Here is an 11,326-nt window from a genome sequence, read left to right on the forward strand (position 1 = left end):
CAAGAGCCAAAAGGAAAGGTGGTGTCCTTTGCTCCAAGGTACCCCATGCTCTGGGGACAAGGCACCTCGTTTGGGACAGCTTCCTGCCCATAGCACCCTCTCTGCTGGGCACACCCCGCTCTCTGCCCACACTCACAAGTGTCTCCCAGAACCTTTGCACTTCCCCTGCAGCAGCGACACCTCACTCCAGGAGGTTCCTGCATTCTCCAGGCTCAGGGATGGTTCCTGCATTCCAGGCAAGTTTTGGTAGAGCAGGAGAGGGAGACAGGAAGGTCGGCTCATGGGGCATGATGAGCAGTGTTCAGGCACCCCCAGCAGTGGGTATTCCCCATGTGCCACGCTGAGGCATGTTCCCATGAGGGAAACTTCTCAGAGAACCTCTGGTTTGTCCAGGGTCTGCAGCCACACTCCAAGGGACACCTACTCCTCCTCCACCTACAGACGTCAACTGCTCTCCATTGCTGGGCTCAGTCCCTGGTTGTAAGGATTTGTTAAAGCCCTAAACCTTCCCCTTGCTTCTTGCTGACTTCCCTCCACCCTCTCTCACCTCCCTGCACACTGCTCATTGCCACTAGTAACTAACTGAAGAGTTAAGAAGCTCTCAAGGCTTTCCTCAGGGGGTGTGACCATGTTTCTCCATTCACCACTGATGGATCCTAGAAAGGCCACTTGAGGAAACCCATCCAGATGTGTGAGGGGAGGACTTCCCTGAGGCACCTCTGTGCTCTTGCAGGTCTAAGTGATCTTGCAAGGCTTCTGGAGTTCATTTGGTGCCATTCCTTTGGGGCTCATTTCTTGAAACACAAAGCTTTGGGCTTATCCTGACTCCCAGCGATGGCCTGTTGTTTCACAGCAGTTCTTGGTGCTGAAAAACTGAATTTCTTCAATGTTATTGCTGTCATTCACTCTTATTGACAAGGTAGCTCTAACTGCACAGTGGGTAACCTCTGGCATGAAGCTGTTAGACCAGTGCTACTTCTCTCTTTGCTGACTGTCATCATGTCATGGCAACAGCTCTCTCCTGAGAGGAGTGCTTCTTTCCATGGGTACTCGGAGAGACCATTCTTGTCCTGGGAGGAGGCTGTCCCGTAAGGCCTGTCAGACTTTCTCATGCTCCTTCACCATCAGAGCCGCTTCCCATGGAACCTCCTGGATCAGTCCCCAAGCAAGTCCAAGTCTTCTCCTCTGGGGTCCAGAGTCTGTTGTCTGCTGCTGGCCTTCCTCATGCCCTTTGGCATCTGAGTCCCCACTATTGCATGCTCATGACAGCCAAGGCTGACACTGATGGTCACATCCTGACCAGCTTTTCCTTGGTGGCCAGGATCAGGTCCAGGGGAGCATCACCCTTGTTGCCCCACCCTGCATCTGTGTTAACAGGTTGTCCCAAGACCCTCCAGACTGTTGCACCCTGTTGCTTTCAATGGCCAGTGAATGCCGAGGACATCGCAGTTCCATAGGAACCTGCTCATTAACCTGGAGACTTCCTCAGGTGCTGACAAAAGACCTTTTCTGTTTCCCCTCCCTGATCAAGTAGTTTGTAACTGTGAGCACAATGTCCCTCTTACCGACTCCTCTGATCCTCAGTGACAGAAGCAAACCCATCCTGTTCCCTGTCACATAGAGGATCTCCAGAAATCCAAGCTTCCCCTGCATGCAGGGGGCATCCACCCCCCTCATCCTTCTTGCCTCCATGCTACACCTCCTGGGGTTCCAGCCATCAAAAGGACATGAGATTATCTGCACAGTTCTCCCGTACACAGCTAGATCTAAAGAACAGCATTTTAAATGATGCCTCACAGAATCAAAGTGCCTTTCTTTGTGGGACAAGAACAGACCAGCACGTCCTGGGGAAAAACATTCTCTCAGCACCTTGGATACAGCCCCTTTGTTCCATGGACTTGTAAGAGTGTAAGTTTGCAAAGTAACCCCTGGCTTGATCCCCATCCAGCGCTGGTTGTTCCCCTTTCCCATCCAGAGTCCTCCTCAAAGCACAAAGGCCTGGGAACACTGGGGGTAACTGAGGCAAAGAGGAGATAGGCTATCTGAGATCTACCTGCATGTACTCTTGCTTTACTTAGCAGTGGTCCTGTGTTATCTTACTTGTTCTTATCTTGGTGCCCTTGAATTCCTATTTGAATTTAACTGAGTTTTGCTATGACCCATGGCTGTGCTTGGAGGATGCTGTCTCTAAAGGCCAGATGGACCCAGGCACACAGTTAAAATGCTTGGGCTGTTCCTTGCTTAAATCAAGTGAGTGAGTAACTGATGGCTGATGCCTCTGAGTGCTACAAGAATATTCCCAAAGATATTGTCTTGTCTCTATATCAGCCTGCACATATCTTTGACCTGTCTGTATTACCTGCATGTAACTTTGACCAGCCCTGTAATGCCAAATGTCACCAGAGATTTGCATCTGGACACCTCACTCCTGGCCCCCATCACTGTTAATGACCATGGGAGCTGAGACAAGGAGCACATACGTAGGTGCCTTTTTAATGAAGACCTGAGCAGAGGCAGGAGGAATCCCACCTCCTGTGGGTTTGTGGTGAGCCTGGGAGGGAGCTGAGTCCCCTTCCAGCCCCAGGGCTACAGTCCCAGGAGGAGATGCCTCAACTAACCAGGCTGAATCCCTTCCTTCAGCAGGGGTAAAGGAGATGCCAGCCTGTCCCGGTCTGGCTGTCCTGGCTAATGATGGGACAGGAAGCAGGCTGCCCAGAGAAGTGGTTGTGTCACCATCCCTGGAGGTATTTAAAAGACATGTAGATGTGGCACTTGTGGACATGGCTCAGTGGTGGACTTGGCAGTGTTAGGTTGATGGTTGGACTAGATCTTAAGGGTCTTTTCCAACCTAAATGATTCTACAGTTCTAAGAAAAGCTGATGTTCAGACCAAGCTCTGTCTCTCAGCAGAGAAATGACACTGCAGAAGTAAGTGTCTCTCCCAGCTGAGGGAGGGAACATCAGTGCTTGCTTCAGGCTGTTTACCATGCTGTTCCCCTGGAGCCCCAGGGAGCCCTGGAGGGAGCCCAGAGGGGCAGAGGCAGTGCCACCTTGGGCTGGGCCTCTGCTGCTGAGCTGGGCCGGGCTCCTGGGACGCAGAGAGATGCTGGCAAGCGGGCAGCGCTGCAGAGAGACAGCTCTGGCCAGGAGCAGGGCTGGGGCACTGCCTGCAGACACCCAGGGCAGACCTGCGAGCCTCAGCTTAAAGTCAGTTGGCAGTGGGAGATTGCTGAGAAATCCTTGGAGGAGAAACCTTCAATCTATGTGGTAAGGCTCTGGGTGCAGGGCAATGCTGCTGCAGTTCCTGGAGGGATCCCCTGTAATCTGGTGCATCTGACAGGTTTTGGGATCTGTTAGGAAGACTTTCTTAGGTTTTCTATTGTAGGGAAGGATAATGTGCTCAAGGAAGGGTTTCCTTGCTGCACCATCAGAGGGATAAAGCATAATGGCTGTCTTCTCCCATGGATGGCTGCAGGGGTGTAAAGCCGGGTGTGCACTCAGGAGTGCTTAGGGCATGGTTGTCTGGGTGGGTAGTGGAAGATGGGAATTTCTCTGTTCTGGAGAAGACACCGAGACCCCACTTCTCTTTAGCACTTTGCTGAGCTGCTCTTTAGCCCCTGCACACACAGAGATGCCCCTGGGCAATGCCCAGCTGCCAGGAGGGCTTTGCAGGGCAGAGCTGAGCACACAGTGGGTAAGATGGGCTCTGTGAACACGGATAAGGAGGACACCAGGAGACCTGGGCACAGAGAAGGAGGTTTCAGCAGGGACAGCTCCAGGCAGGAGAGACTTGGGCAGGGAAGGAGGGGAAGCTCTCCCAGAATTGCCATGGTAGGGAGGATTCAGGCACCACCAGTGCGGAAGTCTTCTCCGGAGAAAATCCTTGGTCTTTTCTCTCCATCAGCAGAGCCTCTGCGCTTAGAGCAATGGGGACTGACACATTCTCAGTGATCTCCCCCATGAAGCGGAGAATTTATCAAGCAGCCAGCATCTGTCCCTGTTTTGCCTCCAAAGGCAGCAGCACTGAGCGCTCTGTGTCCCTGGCTGGGAGGGGAGAGCTGAGATATTCCTCAGGTACAGTGAGAGGAGCTGAGGGGTTTGGAGATCTGCTCTTGGAAATGGGATTCCTCTGCTCTGGGCACTATCCGGTTCCTTCCCTGGGGAACGTCTGGGGGTGATCAATCCCAGCTCCAAGCCGCAAGCAGAGAGCAGCTGAGACCAGGGCTGATGGACAGACTGGGTGTGCTCAGTCTGCACAAAGGGGGGTCTCTTTGTCTCTCAGGACCCACAAGATTGTACTTGGAGTGCAGCAGAAGTGGCGGTGCCAAACCCACCCCTCAGGTGTGTGGGGAAACTGGGACAAAATACACAAAACAAAATCTCCTCCGCTCTGCTCTGCAGTGGGGAGAATTGGGAGTGCTGAAAAGCCGAGATCTCACCAAGTTCCTATTTACTTATTGCTGTAGGGCAGGACTGACTCCTGCAGAGCTCCCAGATCCCCGGGGCACCCTCAGCCAGCAGGTCATGAATGGGACCTGCCAATGGTCTTCCTGCAAGAGGAGAGGCAGTCTGGGAGGTTTCTATGACAAAGGCATTAGGTTCTGCTCCGAGAACTCTACCCTGATATTTCACTGTCTTTTCCCTGTTTGACAGTCCTCCTAGCCCAGAGACAGCAGATGTCCAACAGCAGGTCCATCACCCACTTCCTCCTCCTGGCATTCACAGACACGCGGGAGCTGCAGCTCTGGCACTTCTGGCTCTTCCTGGACATCTCCCTGGCTGCGTTCCTGGGCAACGGCCTCATCATTACCAGCACAGCCTGCGACCAGCACCTCCACACCCCCATGTACTTCTTCCTCCTCAACCTCTCCCTCCTGGACCTGGGCTCCATCTCCACCATTCTCTCCAAATCCATGGCCAATTCCCTCTGGAACACCAGGGACATCTCCTATGCAGGATGTGCTGTCCAAGTCCTTTTGCTTATCTTTTTTATTTCAGCAGAGTATTTTCTCCTCACTATCATGTCCTATGACCGCTATGTGGCCATCTGCAAGCCCCTGCACTACGGGACCCTCCTGGGCAGCAGAGCTTGTGTCCACATGGCAGCAGCTGCCTGGGGCAGTGGTTTCATCTTTGCTCTGCAACACACAGCCAATACATTTTCACAACCATTCTGCCATGGCAATGCCCTGGACCAGTTCTTCTGTGAACTTCCACAGATCCTAAAGATTTCCTGCTCAGCTGCCTACCTCAGGGAATTTCAATTTCTCATATTTTGTGCTTTTGTCATTTTTGGGTGTTTTGTTTTCATTGTGGGGTCCTATGTACAGATCTTCAGGGCTGTGCTGAGGATTCCCTCTGAGCAGGGACGTCACAAAGCCTCCATGTGCCTCCCTCGCCTGGCCGTGGTCTCCCTGTTCATCAGCACTGGCACATTTGCCTGCCTGAAGCCACCCTCCATCTCCTCCCCATCTCTGGATCTGGTGGTGACAGTGCTGTACTCAGTTCTACCTCCAGCCGTGAACCCCCTCATCTACAGCATGAGGAACCAGAAGCTCAAGGGTGCAGTGTGTAAACTGCTGACTGGATGTTTTTCCTGAAGCTATAGAGTGTCCATCTTCATCAGCATGTGACTCATAACACAACTCAGTAAAGGCCCAGCCTTTCTTTATTAGTTTTTATTGTAGTCAGTGAATCTTTCTCTTTATTTTTTGATGTGTGATAATCTTGTCCACTTCACTGGTGGACACCCCACTTCTACTTCATTATCTACCTCACTAGTTTGATCCAGTGACTGTGTGAACAAGGAGCTATACTCCTTCTCTACTTAAATAAAATGAATGCACTTGCAGTCCCTTGTCTGTCTGACACCCAAGCAACTAAAACCCAAATGTTCTTCCTCATAGCTTCTCTGTTTGTGCTTGGGAAAACCACCATCATCATGTGGGTGGTGGTAAACCAGCATGTGCACACCCCCATGGGCTTCTTCTTGAGGCATTTGTCTTCCCTGGAGACCTGCTGCTGCACCACCACCCTGCGCCAGCTGATGAACAGCTTCATGGCTGGGGAAAGGACTGTCTCTGCTCATCATGGTGATAGAACTGTTTTCTGCATCTTTTGCATGTACAGAGTGTTCACTACTGGTGACCACATCCTACAATAAGTACTGGGCCGTGTGTCACGCTTGGTCTCTACAAGACTCATGAGCTGGCTTCAGAGGACAGCTGCAACTGCACTGGAGGGAATTCTGTCACCCACAGTTAACAGTTTTGGTTGTGATCGTTTGACAGACCTGTTTTTCTACACCATGCTCCCATCCTTGTTCAATCCCCTCATCTGCAGCCTGTGGACCAGAAAGGCTGAGGGGAAGCAGGCACTGACAAAAATGCTCAGAAAAGCTGTGAGCTGAACAGGGAGCCCATGGGAAGAAACACCTTCAAGTTCTCTTTTGAACCAGCCCAGAGGACCAGAACAGGCATATAAGGTGTCCTGGGCACTGCCGAGGACATGCAGGATATGGAGAAGGCTTTTGGTGTAGAAAGGGGAAGTGAGGTGATGGTTGAGCTGGCTTGTGTCATTGTGAGGTCTCTCTCATCTTGGAAAGGCCAAAGTCATCAGAGAGTTTCCTGAGAACTTGGAAAAGGATTGGGGAGGAATTGAAAAGGCTGCAGAAGATATCTGCCAGACAGGGTCTGGAGCCTGTGTAGAGAGGCTAAAGGTCCTGGGTTCATTTAACCCTGTGAAGTGGAGCCTCAGGATGCTACGGTAGTAACATGCACCTGCTCGAATGGTTGCCTCTGCTACCAAGGCTGGTGAGATGAAACTTCATTTTGAGGGTCTCAGAATCATAGAATCATAGAATAATTAGTGTTGGAAAGGACCTTAAGATCATCTAGTTCCAACCCCCTTGCAATGGGTGTGGATGCTTCACACCAGACCATGGCACCCAAGGCTCTGTCCAACCTGGCCTTGAACACTGCCAAGGGTGGAGCAGTCACAATGTCCTTGGACAACCTGTTCCACTGCCTCACCACCCTCACAGCAGAGAACTTCTTCCTTATATCCAACCTGAACTTCCCCTGTTTAAGTTTAAACACGTTCCCCCTTGTCCTACCGCTACAGTCCCTAATGAAAAGTCCCTCTCCAGCATCCTTGTAGCCCCCTTCAGACACTGGAAGCTGCTCTGAGGTCTCCACACAGCTTCTTTTCTCCAGGCTGAACAGCCCCAATGTTCTCAGCCAGTCTCCACACGGGAGGTGCTCCAGCCCCTGAGCATCCTCGTGGTCTCTTCTGGAATTGCTCCAACAGCTCCTTCTTACGTTGAGGACACCAGAACTGTACACCACCTGTACACAACTGTACACACCATGCTCCAAGTGGGGTCTCACAAGAGCAGAGTCGAGGGGCCCGGGGTGGGAGGGCTTGGCCTTTCTCCTTCATAAAACAAACCAAAGGGTTTTCACAGTGTTACAGCCTCCTGCCCAGTGCCTTTGCCTGCCTGCAACCACAGCCTCCAGTGATCTGCTCTAACGAGTCCCTGGGGAGGCTGTGTCAGAAATGGCCTCAACAGGGCCCATCAGTGCTTCAAGGTACTTCGATTTTTTCTTCTCAGTTTGACTTCTTGAGTGGTTTCTTCAGTCTTCTCTTAGTATCTGAAGTTGATGTAATGAGCCCCAGATGCCCTAACGAGCTGTTTGTCACTTTTTAATTTCCTTCAAAACTTCACAACTTGTACAGCTCATTGGAGCTGCTCCAAAGTGTAGTTAAAGAGAAGGACTTGGAAGTGCATCTAATAAAAAATATCTTTTATTGTAAAGGGAATACTTTATTACTTCTTAGTTTAGAGAAAAAGCGATAGCAGCATTCTCCAAGTGATAATGATGCAGAGTGTCTCCTCAGGATGTCTGGACTGACAAGTAGAAAAGCAGTCCCTTGAGGTCTGACACTGTATGGACAACCTTGCTCCTCATCTCCCCAACCCTAACATTTTTCTCCTTGTCCTCCTGGGACTTGCATGACTTTTCCTTACATCAGACTTCTCCATTGAAGTCTGTAGCTGGATGTTACAGCTCCATTGCACCATGTCCCACCTGCTCTCCTTAGAGAACTGCCTGCACACAGGCCCACAAGGGTTGTTCCTATTGTTAAGAAAAGGAAAGTAAAGCATGATAGAGTTGCTCAGTACGAGCTGCCTCTAATGAGGTTGCCTTTCAACAAGAGGGAATCTCATGAGAAATATTTTAGGTATGTAGAGACATAAAGATGGATATAAACAAAATAAAGGATTTATCTAAGGAGACAATTAGACACCTGAAAGACAGGCAAGCTTTTACTCCATGAAACTCAAAGCAGTAATGTGAAAGGTGAGAGGAATCTGAAAGAACACATAGTAAGGGAAAGAGAAAATTGGAGAATAAAGGAAAGAGCCTTTGCATAGAACTTATATACACCATATAACAGGCCTAACAGTGGTAATGAAGTTACAGGGGTAGATCAATATGTCTTTGGAATATCCCTTTTGAAAGGACACTGGAATGGCAGAGGTCTCTTGTGAGAGAGGATAAGCAAGTGTTGCACCCATATTTGAAAGAGTCTGGAAGTGATTCAGAGCAGCCCTGCGGAGAAGGACTTTAGCAGGAGTGCTAAACCCACTCCTGCCTGCCAACACCGTTCCTGGACTGGGGATGTGAAACCTGGATGGAGTATTCCACAGCACCCCTTCCCTTGTTCTCCTGCCATGCTGCTGGTCATACAGCCCGGGATGCTGCTGTCCTCCCTTGCTGCCAGGGCACACGCTGCCTCCTGTCCAGCTCCTGCCCACCCAGACCTTTGCCATGGGCTGCTCCCAGCCAGGCAGCCCCAGCCTGTGCCAGTGCAGGTGAGTCCCCTGCAGGGACACCTGTGTCCCCTGCTCTCCTCCCCACGACACCCTGAGAGGGAGCTCTGCAGCCCTCCCATGCCATCCCATCTCCCCACACCAGCACAACAGCCCCGGCCCTTGGGCTCCTCAAGAGCTCTTCCTGCTCCAGGCACAGAGCAGCCATCCCAGAGCTGGAGCTGGAGCAGAGAGGACATATCACAGAGAAGAAGTTGCTACAGAATCATTTATTTTGCTTAAATACATTCTGAGACTCCCATTGACAGAAAGTCTGCGGGTCATACAAGAGAGGCAGATATTGAAGTAGAAGGGGATGAAAATTGACATTTCTATGAAGACAACATCACAAGTGGAAAAAAGAAAACAAATGTAAAGCGGGAAAGACAGACTTGGCCTGTCATGACCTACACTGGGAGTCCTTTGCAGAGGAAAGCAGGCAGTCTATGGCTGCTGAAAGACATCCAGTCACCAGCTTCATCACAGCATCCCTGAGCTCCTGGTTCCTCAGGCTGTAGACGAGGGGGTTCATTGCTGGAGGCACCACCGAGTACAGCACTGCCACTGCCAGGTCCAGGGATGGGGAGGAGGTGGAGGGGGGCTTCAGATAGGCAAATGCTCCAGTGCAGACAAGCAGGGAGACCACGGCCAGGTGAGGGAGGCACGTGGAAAAGGCTTTGTGGCGTCCCTGCACAGAGGGGATCCTCAGCACAGCCCTGAAGATCTGCACATAGGACCCCACAATGAAAACAAAACATCCGAATGCTAAAGCAAAACCAACCACAAGCAGCCCAACTTCCCTGAGGTAGGAGTGTGAGCAGGAGAGCTTGAGGATCTGGGGGAGTTCACAGAAGAACTGCTCCACAGCATTGCCTTGGCAGAGGGGTAGTGAAAATGTATTGGCTGTGTGCAGCAGAGCAGTGAGAAACCCAGTGCCCCAGGCAGCTGCTGCCATGTGGGCACAAGCTCTGCTGCCCAGGAGGGTCCCGTAGTGCAGGGGCTTGCAGATGGCCACGTAGCGGTCATAGGACATGATGGTGAGAAGAGAATACTCTGCTGAAAAGAAAAAGAGAAAGAAAAAGACCTGTGCAGCACATCCTGTGAAGGAAATGTCCCTGGTGTTCCAGAGGGAATTGGCCATGGATTTGGGGACAGTGGTGAAGATGCAGCCTAGGTCCAGGAGGGAGAGGTTGAGGAGGAAGAAGTACATGGGGGTGTGGAGGTGCTGGTCGCAGGCTGTGCTGGTGATGATGAGGCCGTTGCCCAGGAGCGCAGCCAGGGAGATGCCCAGGAAGAGCCAGAAGTGCCAGAGCTGCAGCTCCCGCGTGTCTGCGAATGGCAGGAGGAGGAAGTGGGTGATGGAGCTGCCATTGGACATCTGCTGCCTCTGAGCACGGGGCACCATCATAGGAGAAAAAGGCAGTGACAGGTTAGGACAGGAGTGATGTCAGATATGGAAGTTCAATTTAGGCACTCACGAATCTGAACACTTTCGGGCTGCAGAGCAGAGGGTCAGCATGACTTGGTCATGGATGTCTCTGAGGATGGTTAGTTTGTTTGTTTTCCCAGTGTCATATCTGACAAGTTACTTTTTTAGGTATAAAATTTCTTCTGTTTCGAAGGCAACTGTGAAGAGTCTCAGCACGCGACAGACAAAAGGCCTCAACTGTCTGTGGGTTAGTGTCTGCTCAAGATTGCTGCAGAGTCCATCAGTTTGGTTGTCAGCTGCCTGCACTTTGTAGAGAGACAGTCAGCTCCTTGCCCAGCAGAGCATGGCCAGCAGCCACCTCCAGTGCCAGACACCAAGAGAGCTGCCTGAACGCACCCTCCCCAGGCCTGGGCTGCACTTTCCCCCCACTCCCTGCCCATGGCTCTGCTGCCTGGAGCTGTCCCTGCCAGGAGCTGCTGCTCTGTGCCCAGCTCTGCTCCCTCTCAGTGCTGCCAGAGCCCATCCCATGGGCTGTGTGCTCAGCTCTGCCCTGCACACCCCTCCCGGCAGCAGGGCTCTGCCCAGGGGCATCTCTGCCTGTGCAGGCTCTGATGGGAACCTCATACCAACACTTATGAGGCTGGAAATGTGACAGATGCTGTCTCATCAACGGTGTGTTGATTTCTCATAGTCTATGGATTATTCAGAAAAGGATTTTGAACTTTAATGCCTATTTCTAAAGCAAGACATTAATTTTTATTTTAAATTCTCTACCCCAAAAAATCAGAGCAGAAACTGATAGAACAGGATCCTTCCCTTTCAGGTAGCCCCTGCCTTGCTATGCTTCCTGTTACGTTCCCAAGGAAACTCCTGTAGTGACCTGGAGCTCTGAGAAGCCTCGACTAACACAGCACCCTCTCTACAGCAGCAACACCCTTCGGCTGCCCTGATGGTGTCAATTCTTCCCCCCCAGCTTCTCCTCCATGCCGTGGGGAGCTCCCGGGCAGGCTGAGTGCTGACCCT

The 11,326-nt window shown here is 51.6% G+C and overlaps 2 protein-coding genes across 3 annotated transcripts; one reads left to right on the forward strand and one right to left on the reverse strand.

Moving 5' to 3' along the window:
- Nucleotides 1-4,691: 4,691 nt before the first annotated feature.
- On the forward strand, nucleotides 4,692-5,599 carry LOC115602891 (olfactory receptor 14C36). Its single transcript, XM_030474328.1, has one exon. The coding sequence runs from the start codon at nucleotides 4,844-4,846 to the stop codon at nucleotides 5,597-5,599; it is 756 nt and encodes a 251-aa protein (XP_030330188.1). The 5' UTR covers nucleotides 4,692-4,843.
- A 3,359-nt stretch (nucleotides 5,600-8,958) lies between these two features.
- Nucleotides 8,959-10,101, reverse strand: LOC115602893 (olfactory receptor 14J1-like). Of its 2 annotated transcripts, XM_030474331.1 has the most exons (2): nucleotides 10,083-10,101; nucleotides 8,959-9,927 (listed from the first exon to the last, which is right to left on the reverse strand). In XM_030474331.1, the coding sequence occupies exon 2, from the start codon at nucleotides 9,905-9,907 to the stop codon at nucleotides 9,275-9,277; it is 633 nt and encodes a 210-aa protein (XP_030330191.1). In that variant the 5' UTR covers nucleotides 9,908-9,927; nucleotides 10,083-10,101; the 3' UTR covers nucleotides 8,959-9,274. The 2 variants fall into 2 exon arrangements, with proteins under 2 accessions (XP_030330191.1, XP_030330190.1); XM_030474330.1 differs by having other exon boundaries at nucleotides 8,959-10,090.
- Nucleotides 10,102-11,326: the final 1,225 nt, after the last annotated feature.

Source organism: Strigops habroptila, unplaced genomic scaffold (assembly GCF_004027225.2).
Source record: "Strigops habroptila isolate Jane unplaced genomic scaffold, bStrHab1.2.pri NW_022045583.1_ctg1, whole genome shotgun sequence".
Taxonomy (NCBI): Eukaryota; Metazoa; Chordata; class Aves; order Psittaciformes; family Psittacidae; genus Strigops; species Strigops habroptila.

Bases quoted from the DNA above. Each gene is read 5' to 3' on its own strand.
- LOC115602891 (XM_030474328.1), top strand. From the start codon at position 4,844: ATGTACTTCTTCCTCCTCAACCTCTCCCTCCTGGACCTGGGCTCCATC.
- LOC115602893 (XM_030474330.1), bottom strand. From the start codon at position 10,084: ATGTACTTCTTCCTCCTCAACCTCTCCCTCCTGGACCTAGGCTGCATC.